This window comes from Ctenopharyngodon idella, chromosome 22 (assembly GCF_019924925.1).
Source record: "Ctenopharyngodon idella isolate HZGC_01 chromosome 22, HZGC01, whole genome shotgun sequence".
Lineage (NCBI taxonomy): Eukaryota > Metazoa > Chordata > Actinopteri > Cypriniformes > Xenocyprididae > Ctenopharyngodon > Ctenopharyngodon idella.
The window spans coordinates 1313863-1331408 of NC_067241.1; the positions used below are offsets into that span (position 1 = coordinate 1313863).

Below are 17546 nucleotides of genomic sequence, written 5' to 3' on the forward strand. Positions count from 1 at the left end.
CAGCCAAATTATTTTCACTGTAAAGCTGCTTTGACACAATCTGCATTGTAAAAAGCATTATATAAATAAAGGTGACTTGAAAGGTGACAGCTGGGAAAAGCCACAATTTGTTCATCAACTTTGAGACGCTAGGATGAAGACTCATATCTTTAGTGACTACAGACTGTTTAAAAGAATGTTGTGTATAGGCCCCAAATTAATTAATATTGAATAGAATTTAATCGAATCAAAATCGAATCGCAAGCTTATGAATCGAAATCGAATCCCAATTGTGAAATATGTGTCAATGCCCAGCCCTAGTGTAAAATTTTTTTGTTTGTTTGTTTTAACTTGAAGCAAATGTTTTTCCCCCTTTATTTTCTTGTCAGAGTGTAGCAGAATACTTCAATTTTATCCTAGGGCCAGACCCCCCCCCTAACAACAATTTACTTTGTAAACATTTTAAACTTTTTACTTTTTAAACTACTTGTGAGTTTGCAGGTCTGTAGAATTATTAATGGAGGCTTGGGATCAACTGTACACTGACCGGGAGGGGACATGTTTGGTTCACTTTAAAGGGTTAGTTCACCCAAAAATGAAATTTCTGTCATTAAGTACTCACTCTCATGTCGTCCCAAACCCTTAAAACCTTTGTTCATCTTTGGAACACAAATGTAAGATATTTTTGATGAAATCAGAGGGTTTTTGAGCCACACATTGGCAGCAACATCATTGCACCTTTTGAGGTCCAGAAAGTTAGTAAAAACATAGTTAAAATAGTCAACGTGACTACAGTGGTTCAACCTTAACTATTCTTGTTGCTTTATATCATTTTTGTGTGCAAAAACAAAACAAAAATAACAACTTTGTTTAACAATTTGAACCTTTGTCATATGCAGTTGAGAGTGAACGCAGTTCAGCGCTTCAGTGTTAATTGTTAATTTTTTATTAAAGTTGATTAACTGCACAAATTAATTGGCAATAACTGTTTTACTTGTTTTAATAGGCCTATAAAGAAGAGATGAGAATACAGGTAGTTGTAACATGGAGAAGTTACAAACTCTATGTTGTGTATTTCACTCTAAGGTTTTAAGTTAAAAGTCCAGTTACAAATATTTGTGGGCTTTTTTTAGCAGTGGTTTTGTATCTTTGTTTCAAAATAAAATAAATGAAATAAAATAAAATAATGAATTCTGTCCTGCAAAGTGACATTTCAGTATCATCATATTTTGGCTAATAGATGTTGGGTAAACAAGTGAACACAATAAAACCACACTGGGATACAGTAAGTACATTTAACTGAAAGGTTAAATGTATAGTAAATATTTACAGTAAATGTCATGTTGAGGCACTGTCTCTGCATGGCCTGTGGACTTCTATCTCTTAGATCACTGGCTTTTAGAAATGGACTGGTTTACACGGTACTTGTTTGTACAGATAAACAAGCTGGGCCACATTTTTTGTTTGAACCACCACATGTATTGTGTTTGAGCTGGTTGGTTTTGTAATTCTACCTCAAATTACTTTACTCCTATATATATATTAAAAAAAAAAAAAAAAAAATGTTTTAATAATAAATGTTTTATTTTAAAGGGAGCAGGTCATCTCATGGCCCCAACATGTTAAGATCACATGACCGGCCAAATGTTGCTTGATCAAGTCACATTTATATCTCTTTATATAATACTGATTGTTTCAAAGCAGCTTCACAATAATAATCAAGGACATAAAAGCTGCAAAGTTCTTCAATTATAAAATAAATAAATTTTTAGCTGCAAAGCAACTTTAAGACAATAATGTCATTATTCAACCCAAGTTCAGTGGTTTAACCTTAATGTTATGAAGTGACGAGAATACTTTTTTGTGTACAAAAACAAAACAGAAATAATGACTTTATTTAACAATTTGAACTGTTGTCATAAGCTGTTGACGTAGTGAACGCAGTTCAGCGCTTCCGTGTTCCTTGCCAGAACGCCGACTCATTATTGACAACATGGGTGAGTGATGAGAATACTTTTTGTTCACAAAAACGAAAACAACTTTATTCAACAATATCTTCACTTCTGTGTCATTCTCATACACCATTTATGTCCAGCGCTTCCAGGTTCTACGTCAGAATGCCGAGTCATTATTATCTGATGTAGAACCTGGAAGCGCTGGACATTAACAGCGTAGAAGAATGACACAGAATAGAAGATGTTCTTGAATAAAGTCGTTATTTTTTTTTATTTTTGTTTCATTTTTTTGCACACAAAAAGTTTTCTCATCGCTTCATAAAATTAAGGTTGAACCACCACAGTCACATAGACTATTTTAGCGATGTCTTTAGTACCTTTCTGGAACTTGAAAGTGGTGGTTAAATTGTTTATTGAGGAGTCAGATATCTCTCGGATTTCATCAAAAATATCTTAATTTGTGTTCAGAAGATGAACGAAGGACTTACGGGTGTGGAACAACATAAGGGTGAGTAATCAATAACAGAATTTTCATTTTTGGGTGAACTAACCCTTTAAAGCCTGAGTACAAGTTACATGGTCAAGCAATGCCCTAACTGAGGATATTATTTGCTAACTAAGATTTTAAAAGGAACACTTTTAAATGAGATAACAGAAGCACTTTATTATAAAATTAACATTCACACATTTTTTTTTAATTTTTATTTTTTTATTAAAGTTGATTAATTACTCAATATCTTAATTGGCAATAACTGTTTTACTTATTTTAATATAAAGGAGAGATGAGAATACAGGTAGTTGTAACATTGAGAAGTTACAAACTCTATATTATTTCACTCTAAAGTTTTAAGTTAATAGTCCAGTTACAGATATTTGTGGGCTTTTTTTTTTTTTAGCAGTGGTTTTGTATGTTTGTTTCAAATATCTCGTTCAAATAAAATAAATGAAATGAAATAAAATAATGAATTTTGTAATGCAAAGTGACATTTCAGTATCATCATATTTTGGCTATAGATGTTGGGTAAACAAGTGAACACAATAAAACCACACCGGGATACAGTAAGTAAATTTAACTGAAAGGTTAAATGCTTAGTAAATATATACAGTAAATGTCATGTTGAGGCACTGTCTCTGCATAGCCTGTGGAATTCTATCTCTTTGATCACACTGTGGCTTTTAGAAATTGTCTGGTTTACATGGTACTTGTTTTTACAGATAAACAGGCTGATAAACCTGTTTATAAACCTGTTTAAATCATCACATGCATTGTGCTTGAGCTGGTTGGTTTTGTAATTCTACCTCAAATTACTTTACCCCTATATAAAAAAAAAAAAAAAAAAATGTTTTAATAATAAATGTTTTATTTTAAAGGGAGCAGGTCATCTCATGGCCCCGACATGTTAAGATCACATGACCGGCCAAATGTTGCTTGATCAAGTCACATTTATATCTCTTTATATAATACTGATTGTTTCAAAGCAGCTTCACAATAATAATCAAGGACATAAAAGCTGCAAAGTTCTTCAATTATAAAATAAATAAAATTTTAGCTGTAAAGCAACTTTAAGACAATAATGTCATTATTCAGCCCAAGTTCAATGTTGGTTCATTTTATTTTAAAATAATGTGAATGGTGCAGAGTTCATCTCTGTAACTCCATTTACTAGACAATTAGCATGTTTTGATAAAGTAAATGTGCCATTTAGCTCCAATCACAAAATTACTGGCTTGAATAGACCTACTTTTCACAGTTTCTTAACCAAAAGAAAACTTATCTCTGAATAATAAAACATGTCTTTTTTTGTGTGTGTTATTTTGAGCCTCTTCTCCCCCATAGAAAACCATGAAGAAAAGGCTTGATGTACTGCGACAGTTTTTAGAAGACCAAATTCAGGCATGTTACTTGACCCCACCCATCTCTGACCCAAACCAGGTAAGAGGTAAAAAAAAAAAAAAAAAAAAAAAAAAAAACTCACTCTCTCTCAACGAAACCTGCACCCTGTGTCCTTCCTTACACTGAAATCAGTTACAGATGAATATGACGTATATTAAATGGATCTTGAGGCTGTTTACTGGTGTAATACTATTGAATTGTGTGGTTCTGCTCTACTACAGGGAGCACAACACCTCTAGGTAAGCAATAAAGTTATAGTTTTGTCGTACTGATTTTATGATAGAATTTGAGATGATATTTATAGACTTCAATAGATGAAGAAAGTGTTGAAACAACTTTTCAAATACAGATAACCCTTTATAATAATGTTCATTTATAAGTTTATAGTTGAACTAATTTATAGATTAATTAATCATTTACAAAACATGAATATAAATGATTAATAATTGATATGCTAATATTTCATGAATGTTTTGTAAAGGGTTAGTTCACCCAAAAATGAGAATTCTGTTATTACTCACACTCATGTCGTTCCACACCCGTAAAACTTTTGTTTATCCTTGGAACACAAATGAAGTTCTTTTTAATGAAATCTGAGAGCTTTCTGTACCTCCATTGACAGTCTATGCAACTAGGCTACTACTTTCAAACAACAGAAAGGTAGTAAAGACATTAAAGTAATCCATGTGACTCCAGTGGTTTAACCTCAATTTTATAAAGTGACGTGAGTGCTTTGTTGGAGCAAAAAACACAATTTACTGCTTTATTTACAAAATATTAATCTCCAACACGTGAAGCAACATCTGCTCTCGTGTCAACACAACATGTATGCGTTGTTGTGCTCTAGTGTACGGTAACTGGGAGGGGACATGTTCGATTCACTTAGTTTTGTCGTGGCCACAAGACATTAATTTGTGGGAACGTGATAAGTTGTGGCCTCGAGATCCTATGTTGAGGGAATGACATATTTTTCTTGTGGCCACGACTTCTTTATTTTAAGGGAACATAAATTTCCCATGGCCACTAGTTAAAAGTGTAAACAACCTGTGCGACCATAGCAACCTGGAATTAACAGAAATGGATAAGACTATAATAATATTTATTTTTAATTAAGAAAAAGCGCAGAATTAAGAAATTATTATATTAACAAATTGCCTATTGTATTGCGTGTGATGGTGATCAGTATATCATTTATTGATATATTTCAAAGTTATAAGTTGGTCTGTGTTCAAAAGCACATTTGCTATATTTTTAAGTCTTTCCCTGCCATTGAAGGACATTTCCGTCATTTATGAGTAGGGCTGGGAACCGAGAACCAGTTCTTATCCAGAATCGGTAGTGTTTTTTTGAACAGTACCAGAAATGTGCAAAATTTCTATGTTTCGGTTCCGAAAACGGTTCTGGTGTGATGGGTGGCAAAGTGCGGGGAGCGTATCCTTTAATAGCTTGTTTGCAATCACGTGATTCTGATGACACGCAAAATTCAGATTAAGGGCAAGAAATGAAAAGCAGAATGGACAAGATGGAGGAAACTCCTTAATGTACTGGTTTAGACACTATTACAAGAGAGGTATAAAAAGAAAATCACAACATATGTTGAACGTGATCCTTACATTATAAAGAGGAGCAATTTTTCTGCTGAATTGGAATATTTGCCTGTCATCGAGACGCAACTTCTCCAGGGCCCGGTTGCGTAAAGCACCTCAAGATTTTCCCTTAAGTACAGGTGCTGGTCATATAATTAGAATATCGTGAAAAAGTTCATTTTTTTATTGTAAATTATTTTAAAAAATGAAACTTTCATATATTCTAGATTCCCTACATGTAAAGTAAAACATTTCAAAAGTTTTTTTTTTAAATTTGTTGATTAGAGCGTACAGCTCATGAAAGTCCAAAATCCAGTATCTCAAAATATTAGAATATTTACATTTGAGTTTCATTAAATGACCATCCCTACAGTATAAATTCCAGGTATCTTTTGTTCTTTGAAACCACACTAATGGGGAAGACTGCTGACTTGGCAATGGTCCAGGAGACAATCATTGACACCCTCCACAAAGAGAGTAAGTCACAGAAGGTCATTACTGAATGGGGTGGCTGTTTACAGAGTGTATATCAAAGCATATTAAATGCAAAGTTGACTGGAAGGAAGAAATTGGGTAGGCAAAGGTGCACAAGCAACAGGGATGACCGCAAGCTTGAGAATACTGTCAAGTAAAGCCAATTCAAACACTTGGGAGAGCTTCACAATGAGTAGAATGAAGCCGGAGTCAGCGCATCAAGAGTCACCACACTCAGACATCTTCAGGAAAAGGACTACCAAGCCACTTCTGAACCAGAGACAACGTCAGAAGCATCTTACCTGGGCTAAGGAGAAAAAGAACTGGACAGTGAACAGTGGTCAAAAGTCCTCTTTTCAGATAAAAGTAAATTTTGCATTTCATGTTGAAATCATGGTCCCAGAGTCTGAAGGAAGACTGGAGAGGCACAGAATCCAAGCTGCTTGAAGTCTAGTGTGAAGTTTCTGAAGTCAATAATGATTTGGGGGGGCCGTGACGTCTGCTGGTGTTGGTCCATTGTGTTTTATCAAGTGCAAAGTCAATGCAGCCATCTTCCAGGAGATTTTGGAGCACTTTATGTTTCCATCTGCTGACAAGCTTTATGGAGATGCTGATTTCCTTTTCCAGCAGGACTTTAGCATCTGCCCACAGTGCAAAAACCACTTCCAAGTGGTTTGCTGAGCATGATATTACTGTGCTTTATTGGCCAGCCAATATGCCTGACCTGAATCTATGGGATATTTTCAAGAGAAAGATGAGAAACAGTCGATCCAACAATATACAGATGATCTGAAGGCTCAATAGTGCCTCAGCAGTGCCACAGGCTGATCACTTCCATGCCACACTTCACTGATGCAGTAATTTGTGCTAGGAGCAAGTCATTTGCTGTAATATGTCCTGCCGATCAAGTATTGAGTGCACAAAAGAACATACTTTAAAGAACTTGAACTTTTCTGTTTTGCAAATCCATTTTTTGATTGATCTTAGGAAATATTCTAATATTTTGAAATACTGGATTTTGGACTTTCATGAGCTGTACGCTCTAATCATCAAAATTTAAAAAAAAAACTTTTGAAATGTTTTACTTTACATGTAGGGAATCTAGAATATATGAAAGTTTCATTTTTAAAAATAATTTATAATAAAAAAACTTTTTGATGATATTCTAATTATATGACCAGCACCTGTATGAGAGACTTAAGGTGTGATTTCTCCTTACCTATGGGAATGTCTATATAAATATGGGAATGTCTATACTATATGTCTATATAATGAATATAGTCTTTCATATAATCTCTTAAACAGTTCTTTAAGGGAAACTGCTAACCCAGGTTTTGCTGTTATAAAATTCTATTGTTGTCATGGACATGTTATTTGTTAATATGATAGGGTATGCTACGTATGTAATTTGTTCAATGTTTATGTGAATAAACGCTTAAATTATGTTTATCATATAAAGTAGCCGATCATGTCTCGTTAGAAGACTTGGTTTGAACCTGCTTGCTCTGTGTAACATGCCAAGGAAAATTACACTTACACATCCTTCTACCTCAGAAAACAAATGAAAGCATACAAAACTATGGAGGCATACTACTTTTTTGTTAGTGGTTGCATATGCAAGTTGTATTAACTTTTGAAAAAGTGGTCACTGCACACACAAGCATTATCCGACTCTGCTCCTCCTGACCGCAAATGCAGGATTACAAGCCACTTTTTCCTGCATTTTTCAGTCAATTTCTTGCATTTTCCCCCCTTATGAACAGCAACTTTTGGTACATGATAAAGGCTCCTTGTGGTTTCTCGGTTTGATCAATTAGAGGAACCATAAATGACGCAAAACATAGGCATTTCATAGTGCTTCCCTATGTAGAAAATCACTTCCTGCCCTTCATCTGCATTTTGCGCCACCCCGTGACGTCATGTGCAAACAACCTATAGAGACGTCTCACCTCATGAATATTATAGGAATGAATGCACTGAAAAGCCCCTCATCAGATATCAATGCAGAGGGAGAGAGATGCACAAAGCTGCTGATTAATCTTTAAAAGATCACGTTCTCGATTTCATTACCCACATGATCTAATTCCTAAATGACAATGATTTGCCCATGTATATTTAACCTTTGACAAAAATAAAATCACAACATTCAAATCTGCCACTGATCAAGAAAGAGAGCAGTTGTCATGTTTAGATATAAACAGCTTCACAATCTTTTCAAACACACATTATCATTATTTCTGTGTCATGACCACTGCTATAAGCCGACCAATATTACTTCTCTGATAGTAGCTTTGGTTTGGTCATGTCATGGTTTCCCATAAATCACAGTTGGCGTGACCCAATGCTCCACAACTGGACTTTAGTCTGTTACTAACCTGACACAGATTTGCGGTAACAAAGGATACATCGTAATCTACTGATTGCACATCGTAATCTACTGATTGCACATGGTGGCAGTCTAGCCAGAAGAACATGGCAGTAATCAAGCCTAGAAATGACCAGGGCCTGGATGAGAAGTTGTGTTGCATGCTTTGTTAGAAAAAAACATGGATGTTCTTTCATCCATGCTGAGATGTCTGCCAGACAGCTTGAGATTCGTGCAGCTGTGGGATCATCTGGATAAAATGAAAGGAAGATCTGCATGTCATCAGCATGTCATGGTATGAGAAACCATGAGCCTGTATGATGGGACCCAGTGATGTGGCAGTGGTTCTCAAACTGGGGTACCCCTGAGGGTACGTGAGGTGACAAGAGGGGGTACGCAAACAAGATGCTGAGTTTTGCCATTCATTTAATTCTACCCCACCTTAAAATAACATTAAATCCGAGCATGTATTTCTAACAGGCAAAATGTTGTGACATCCAATCTTTTGCAGTCAAAACTGACTACATCCATACAAGCAGCGTGCAAATATGTTGCATGCAGATGCTATCTTAACAAATCGCGATACATTACTGCCATTCTTGACAATGTACCTTTGTAAAAGTGGGGATTTAGTGTTACAGGTCCCGGGCGTGGAACACGTAAACAGATTACAAAAACCCTGAATTATCAGGAGAAATGAATGCAAGAAAACATCAGTGGCTTTCCTCAAACGCAGCTTGTAGCGTCTGAAGTAAACACAACGCGCATCACCATAGCAACCTACAACGGACTCCCTCTAGTGGCAACAGTTCTATTTTCTTTTAAAACCTCAGTCTTTAGTGGTGATAATTAATGACTCAGTGTACAATAAACTCTTTTTGTCACATACAAACCCGATTCCAAAAAAGTTGGGACACTGTACAAATTGTGAATAAAAAAGGAATGCAATGATGTGGAAGTTTCAAATTTCAATATTTTATTCAGAATACAACACAGATGACATATCAAATGTTTAAACTGAGAAAATGTATCATTTTAAGGGAAAAATAATCAACACATCTCAAAAAAGTTGGGACAAGGCCATGTTTACCACTGTGTGGCATCCCCTCTTCTTTTTATAACAGTCTGCAAACGTCTGGGGACTGAGGAGACAAGTTGCTCAAGTTTAGGAATAGGAATGTTGTCCCATTCTTGTCTAATACAGGCTTCTAGTTGCTCAACTTTCTTAGGTCTTCTTTGTCGCATCTTCCTCTATATGATGCGCCAAATGTTTTCTATGGGTGAAAGATCTGGACTGCAGGCTGGCCATTTCAGTACCCGGATCCTTCTTCTACGCAGCCATGATGTTGTAATTGATGCAGTATGTGGTCTGGCATTGTCATGTTGGAAAATGCAAGGTCTTCCCTGAAAGAGACGACGTCTGGATGGGAGCATATGTTGTTCTAGAACTTGGATATACCTTTCAGCATTGATGGTGCCTTTCCAGATGTGTAAGCTGCCCATGCCACATGCACTCATGCAACCATCAGAGATGCAGGCTTCTGAACTGAGCGCTGATAACAACTTGGGTTGTCCTTGTCCTCTTTAGTCCGGATGACATGGCGTCCCAGTTTTCCAAAAAGAACTTCAAATTTTGATTCGTCTGACCACAGAACAGTTTTCCACTTTGCCACAGTCCATTTTAAATGAGCCTTGGCCCAGAGAAAACGCCTGCGCTTCTGGATCATGTTTAGATATGGCTTCTTTTTTGACCTATAGAGTTTTAGCCAGCAACGGCGAATGGCACGGTGGATTGTGTTCACCGACAATGTTTTCTGGAAGTATTCCTGAGCCCATGTTGTGATTTCCATTACAGTAGCATTCCTGTATGTGATACAATGCCGTCTAAGGGCCCAAAGATCACGGGCATCCAGTATTCCACGGCCTTGACCCTTATGCACAGAGACTGTTCCAGATTCTCTGAGTCTTTGGATGATATTATGCACTGTAGATGATGATAACTTCAAACTCTTTGCAATTTTTCTCTGAGAAACTCCTTTCTGATATTGCTCCACTATTTTTTGCCGCAGCATTGGGGGAATTGGTGATCCTCTGCCCATCTTGACTTCTGAGAGACACTGCCACTCTGAGAGGCTCTTTTTATATATCATGTTGCCAATTGACCTAATAAGTTGCAAATTGGTCCTCCAGCTGTTCCTTATATGTACATTTAACTTTTCCAGCCTCTTATTGCTACCTGTCCCAACTTTTTTGGAATGTGTAGCTCTCATGAAATCCAAAATGAGCCAATATTTGGCATGACATTTCTATATTCTATTGTGAATAAAATATAAGTTTATGAGATTTGTAAATTATTGCATTCCTTTTTTATTCACAATTTGTACAGTGTCCCAACTTTTTTAGAATCGGGTTTGTAAATAAAGAAATAAATACATAAATAATTAAATAAATGCATAAATAAATAAATATTAATACCAAAAGAAACATTACCTTGTGACTACACATGGGTGTATCACACACTCCCCGGCAAAGAAAAGATGGCTCCTGCCAGAATAATCTTTCATAACACCCCATTTATTTATACTCTTTTAATACCCAATTGTCATAGGAGGTACCCAAATTGGAAATGACTTGACTTGTGGCGTGAGAATAGGGTAAGGTGTACTAGTGCAATTAGTGGAGTATTACTAGTTGTATTAAGTTGTATTAATACTAGTTGTATTAAGGTAAGGTGGAATGTGGTGAGATGATAACCCCCAATATAGTATCTGATTTATCTCGTAAGTCTCTAAACTGTTGGCTGATCTAGAGTTTCATAAGTAAACCTTGGTGTGTATCTTCGGTCACGTGTGGATCTTCAGACTTGGTTTGTCTGGTCGTTTTCATCTGAATTCGTGGGTATGTTGAGAACTTCTTGTCTAAGTATATCACCTTCATCTGTCTGACATTCTCCCTCATACTGTTCCTCATCTTCTTCAGATCGTTCTGCCAGTGTTTCTGCCCATGTCACTTGTCTTTCACAGGTAAGCTCACGCTCATCAGGAGAATTACAAGTAAGTTTCTCATTTTCTGTAGGTTGTTCTTTCTGAATCTCTGTCCGTTTTCTTTGCCTTTCTCTTTCAGGTTGGGGCAGTTGTCGCAGAGAGTCACAGGTATGTTTCTTGTTCCCTCTAGGTTGTGCTCCCAGGGTCTCTGTCCATGGTCTTTGTCTTTCTTTTTCAGGTTGTCCATAGGATCGTCGTCATGGAGAATCACAGGTAGGTTTTTCATCAGGTTGATTAATGGTAAGTCTTTGGTTGTTCCCTCTGGTGTCTTGTACCCTTAGCCAATAGTAGTTTTCGCCATCCTGCTCCTCATCACTATCAGAGTCACAGAGTGATCCCGACTCATCCTGTGCTTTTGTCTTAATTCTCTTTGTCATCTGTTTAGGTGCTCCATCTGGCATCTGTACTGGTAAATCATTAACCTGATGTAGCAGATTCCTGTGTAGAACTCTTGACTTTGAGCTGTCTGTCTCTGCTACCATTCGGTAGACTGGCGCATTGTTTATCTGTTCCTTGACAATGTAAACAGTTTGCTCCCAATATGATCTCAATTTTCCTGGGCCACCTCTCTCACTTAGGTTTTTCAGCAGTACTCTGTTGCCAGGTTAAAGAACAACTCCCCTTGACTTCCTGTCATAGTACTGTTTTCCTCGGGTGCTTGAGTTCTTACTGTTCTCTGAAGCAATTCGGTAAGCTTCTGCCATTCGCTTTGCCCACTGCTTGGCATATCCTTTTGGATCGTTCCTTTCCTCTCCGTTGGTCACTTTGAATACAAGATCAATGGGTAATCGTGGGTGTCGTCCATAGAGTAAATAAAACGGTGAGTATCCTGTCGCTTCATGTCGTGTGCAATTGTACGCATGCACAATCTGTGGTAGGTGTTCCTTCCATTTTTCCTTTTCCTTCTCTGCCAGTGTTCTCATCATCTGTAGCAGCGTTCTGTTGAACCTCTCGGCAGAATTGCCCTGAAGATGATATGAAGAGGTCCTTGAATGGCTCATTCCTGACAGTCGGCGCAAGGTTTTGAAGAGGTCATTCTCAAATTCTCGACCTTGGTCATGATGTAATTTAGTTGGAAATCCAAACCGGGGAATGAAGTCATTAAAGATTCTTTCCGCTGCTGTTCTTCCAGACTTATTTTTAATTGCATATGCCTGGGCAAACCTTGTAAAATGATCCACCAGAACTAGGATATATTCATAACCACCCCTGCTGCGTTCCAGGTGCAGGTAGTCTATGGATACTAATTCGAATGGAGAGCTGGTACTTATTCTGCCCATCGGAGCTCTTTCATGTATAGTGGCCTTCTTCTGTTTGATGCAAGGGCATTTCCATGTAACAAATATCTCAATATCTTTTTTCATGAATGGCCAATAGAATCGGTCTCTGAGGAGGTGCACTACTCTCTCCACACCCACATGGCCCATGTCATCATGTAAGTGCTGGAATACGATCTGTTTGTATTGAGCTGGTAGGACAAATTGGCGTTGTTGCTCAGTCCTCCTGTACAATAGTCCTGTCTCAAGATGTAGTCTTGACCATTCATGCATTAGTTTCTTTACCAGTCCACTGGCTCTCTGCCTCATTTCATTAATGACGCTTGCGTGGGACTCTTTCAGCCTAATAATCTCACCAATAGCTGGGTCCAATCTCTGTGCCTTTCGCAGTTCATCATGACTTAGCTTTCCTAGGACTTCACCAGCATCACTCTCAAGTTGATCTTCCTGAGCCTGGTTAAGAGCAGCGACCCAAGCAACATCCTTTTGTTCGGCAGCCCTAGTGCCCTCCCATGTGGTTTTGACAATTTCACTAGACAACTCTTCCGTGCACTCTGTGATGTAGTTGTTGATATCCATTGGGCACCGGCAAAGACTGTCTGCATCCACATTCACTTTTCCAGGTCTGTACTTGATATCAAACCTGAAGTCTGAGAGTTCTCCAACCCATCTATACCCCACAGCATTGAGTTTGTCAGTAGTCATTATGTAGGTCAGAGGATTATTGTCTGTATAAACTGTGAAGTGTTGGGCATAAAATAAAAGAAAAAACTTCTCACAGATTGCCCACTTCAGTGCAAGGAATTCAAGTTTCCCTGAATGGAGTCTGTAATTCCTCTCTGCCAGTGTCAGTGTTCTTGATCCATAGCCAATGACTCTCATTTTCCCAGCCTGCCGTTGATAAAGTACAGCTCCAATTCCTTGTTCTGAGGCACCTGTATGAAGTGTGAAAGGCAAATCAAAACCAAGATATGCAAGTACAGGTGAAGTAGTCAAAGCTTCAACTAATCTGCACAGAATCCTTTGATGTTCTTCCTTCCACTCAATGGGTGTTCACGATGGTAATTGAACATTCTTCTTTCCATCTGCCTTTGGTTTTGTTTGAACAGACCCCATCCTAGCTTGTTTTACTTGCAAGAGGTCGTATATTGGCTTGGCAACGCGAGAGAAATCCTGGACGCAAGATTGATAGTAACTCAGAAACCCCAGCATCTTCCGGACTTCTCCAACTGTGGTAGGCTTCTTTGTTTTCCAGGCTCGTACGGCATCTAAATCTTTAGGATCTATCCTGACTCCTTCTGCGCTGACCAGACGCCCAACGTATCACACTTCTTTTTTGAACATCTCACACTTGGTCGGTCTTAGCTTAACTCCATGTCACTGTAAAGCTTGCAACACCTTCCGTAGTCTTTCCACATGTTCTTCGAATGTCTTCGCATAACACAGAATATCGTCAAGGTAAGGGATACAGCATTCATTTTTCAGAGAGTCAAACATCTCCTCCATGCTTTGTTGAAAGGCAGCGGGTGCGTTGGTTAATCCGAAGGGAATTCGTACCCACTCATAGAGGTCCCAAGGATTCAGGAAGCAGTCAGATGTCGCGATCCCTCTGCAATAAAGCCTTGGTGATAAGCTTTCCCTTGATCCAAAATCGAGAACCAGCTATACCCTCCCAACGTGTCAGTGAGGTCTTGAACCCGAGGAAGGGGATACCTATCAGGGACAGTTTTCTAGTTAAGTAGTCTGTAGTCAACACAAAGTCGAAGTGTTCCATCCTTCTTTCTGACACATACAGCTGGTGCAGGATAGGGGGACTTTGACTTCACAATCCACCCTCTGGCCAGGAGATCTTGGATGTACTCTCTCACTTCTTTATGCAGTGGCTTGGGAACTGAGGAGTATGCTCTCTGAACAGGAATGTTGTCAATCAAGTTGATGGACATTTGCAAACTTGGGACACAGCCCACGTCTTCATCATTGTATGCAAATGCCATAGACTCTTTGTACAACATCCTCTTTGCTATCCTTTGTTGCTCCTCAGTCAAGTGGCTTAGATCTACAGGCGGGTCCCAATGTTCTGTTACTGTAATACTGTTGTTATCTGCTCCATCTTGGGTCTCTGCACTGTTAACTTCCACAGGAACTGGTTCTGCTATTTGGCCTATCTCCACAATTTTCTTAATGGACTGTATGCTCCCGAGTGTCGTTCGTCGTGGTAAGATAATGTCATGTCTAGTATGATTTTCTGTTGGAATGCTAATGAACGGTTTTTGTCTTCCACGGACTTCCAGCAATCCATCTCCAAGATCAAGTCGCTCAAGTTGTGGATTGTCTACATTGGTCTCAAACAAGATGGCAGGATCTGACAAATCAAAATCTACAGGTATGGAACATTTGATCTGTGCCAGTCGACCTGAAGGAATAACAACATCCTGACGTCCAACTTTGACAATGGCCTCAGTATCACAAGATGACTTTTGTGTCTGTATGAAGTTTACTATCACCTCAGCCTGATCATCTCCAATCTCCATGGCTCCCTTTAGCAGCGTAGTGATTGTTGCGAGAACACTTGCACCAGTCGTCTGTCCTTTGACCAGCTGTTCAATGACATTAAATCCCAGGAGGGGTCGCTCAAAAGCCATTTTACCCACCAGGAAAGGAACTTGAATGGCTAACTGTGGATCACTCTTGCCAGGGAGGTTCATTGTTGCTTCAACCCACCCATCGAATGGTAAGACATCTCCATTAATGGCCAAGACATGAAGAGGTTTGGACCCCATTAGTTCACTCAGAGGTCGTAAGTGCTGATCGGGTAAATAGGTTCTTTTCCATGTCTGATCAATGATACTGACCTGAGCACCTGTATCAAATAGAGCGGTCATGGCATAACCATTAATGTTACACTTCAACAAGCATTTGTTTCCAATTAGCTCTGCTACTCTGTTCTGTCCATTTGTCTTTCTAGACACGGAAGAGCAGGCTGCACTGTTTGCATTGGCTTCACGTACTCTGTTCTCTGGGAATCTTTCTCCAGTTGACAATCTCAGTTCAGTAGTCTGTAAAGTATTCCTTGTGCCCCTTGCCCTTTTACCACATCCAATGGCTCGGTGTCCTTCTTCTCCACAGATGATGCAGTGGTTGCATGAGCTGTTACCCTCCACTATGCACCTCGGACACCCATATGGCCCTCCTTTCCTTGCTGGTGTTGGTCTATGTACAGCATGTGAACCAGCTCCCGTTTGTGCGGAGCAGTGACATGGCCATTTAGCTTGTTTCAATATGTCAATTGTACTTTTTAAAGCTTCTACTTGAGCGCTTAGTTCTTGTATGGTTTTTGTCTTGCTCTTTTTTTGCATTTTGGTGTTTGATTCACTCTCGTCCGATCCTGAGTCAATCTGTGTGCTATGAGCTTGAGTCTGTTTTCGCTGTATGGCTTGACCTAATCTTCGTTGGCGCTCACTTTCCTCACTTGAGATCTTTGTTTCAGTAGAGTTTCATCAGTTACTGTGTGGTTTGTGAGCAAATTCTTAGTTCACTTCTTATGTCGCTGTACTTGGGAAGGAAACCCTGATGTATGGTACACAGGAACACATTCTGGACTGTTCTTGGCTCATATTCAATGTTAGTGTTACTCTGCTTGGAAGCGAAAATCACTTTCTGTTTCAGTCCTATTACACGATATAGAAACTGTTGCGGTGTTTCATTCTCACGCTGTCTGGTGCTCATCAGCTCTTGGAAAGGCTCACTGCTGCTCCTTTCACTCATGTGAGACTGCAGAAAACTTTTCAGTTCAGTCACAGTTAAATCATCTTTGTTAATGAGCATCTCTTTGAATTGTCCTGGTTTCACTATGTGCAGAACAGCTTGAATGATCTCACTCTCTGTGTGGTTTGCTTTGAGGCCTTCGTCGATCTGCTTACACAAATTGTTGTATCTGATGTCAGATGTGTTGTCACCCACCTGCCCCCCATGTACCTTGAATTCTCTATGTGGCAAGTATGATAAATCTCTCAAGTACAACATGCTATCAGACTGTGTGGGTGGTAGGTGTCTTGTATTTTGTGTGCTACCCTGCTTTGTGAGAGGTGATTGTTCTACTCGTCCAACAGTAGATGGGATTTTAAACTTCCTTCCTAATTCCTCATAACTAGAGAGTAGCTTCTTATACTCTAAAAACTGTGTATCACCATTGGCACTTATGGGTAGTGGTGATGAAAATGTTTGCATGTGTGGACTTGCTGATTGTGTTTGTGTACGTTTTACTGGTGTAGGTGTTTTAGTGTACACATCTCTTTCAATTAAATCATACATAGAATGATCACTTACAACAGATACACGATTCTGAATAAGCTCATCAATACTGTCTTTTAAAAACAGTAACTGTGCGTAACCTTTATCTTCTAGTTCTGTTAACGTTTTGCTGTGCATGTAGGAAGAGATGAAGTTGAAACAACCTTCTTCGTCATCCCTGGATATGGTGGAAGAATCCTGACCTGCAGATGGTATGATGCTCTCAGCTATCTGATACAGTTCACCAGCAGTCAGTTGATAAAGGCTTTTATTGATTTTCCAGACCAGTTGCTTCTTTTCGTCAGCCATCTTTAGACCCTCTCACGACCCTTAGCGATGCGTCGCCTTCCTCTCAGCTCGGTCCCTTATAGCTCTCTGGACGTCAGCAGCTGCCACAAGGTCACACACAACCCTTTTTGTCGTCGTCTCGTCGTCGTACAGTCTGGATCCCAAAACTGGCCTCACACTTGTTGATCTTGATCTTGGTGGAACCTCCATGAATCTGTTACGGGTCCCTTGAACTTGATGCGAGCAGCAAGTGGTAGGCAATGCAGAGAGATGGAGAGGTGTGACATGGGCCCTTTTGGGCTCATTAAAGACAGCGTGCTGCAGCATTCTGAATCATTTGTAGAGGTTTGATTGCACATGGTGGCAGTCTAGCCAGAAGAGCATGGCAGTAATC

The 17546-nt window shown here is 39.0% G+C and overlaps 2 protein-coding genes across 2 annotated transcripts in view; one reads left to right on the forward strand and one right to left on the reverse strand.

Moving 5' to 3' along the window:
- Nucleotides 1-17546, reverse strand: part of tnnc1a (troponin C type 1a (slow)) — an 85950-nt gene that overhangs the window by 36230 nt on the left and 32174 nt on the right. The gene's annotated exons all lie outside the window — the stretch shown is intronic.
- The window catches only part of LOC127505424 (alpha-2,8-sialyltransferase 8E-like), a 60167-nt gene continuing 45862 nt past the window's right edge, over nt 3242-17546 (forward strand). Inside the window, exon 1 of the mRNA XM_051880964.1 lies at nt 3242-4067. Within this exon, the coding sequence (XP_051736924.1) occupies nt 3967-4067 (101 nt within the window). The 5' untranslated portion in view covers nt 3242-3966. The remainder of the gene's footprint in view (nt 4068-17546) is intronic.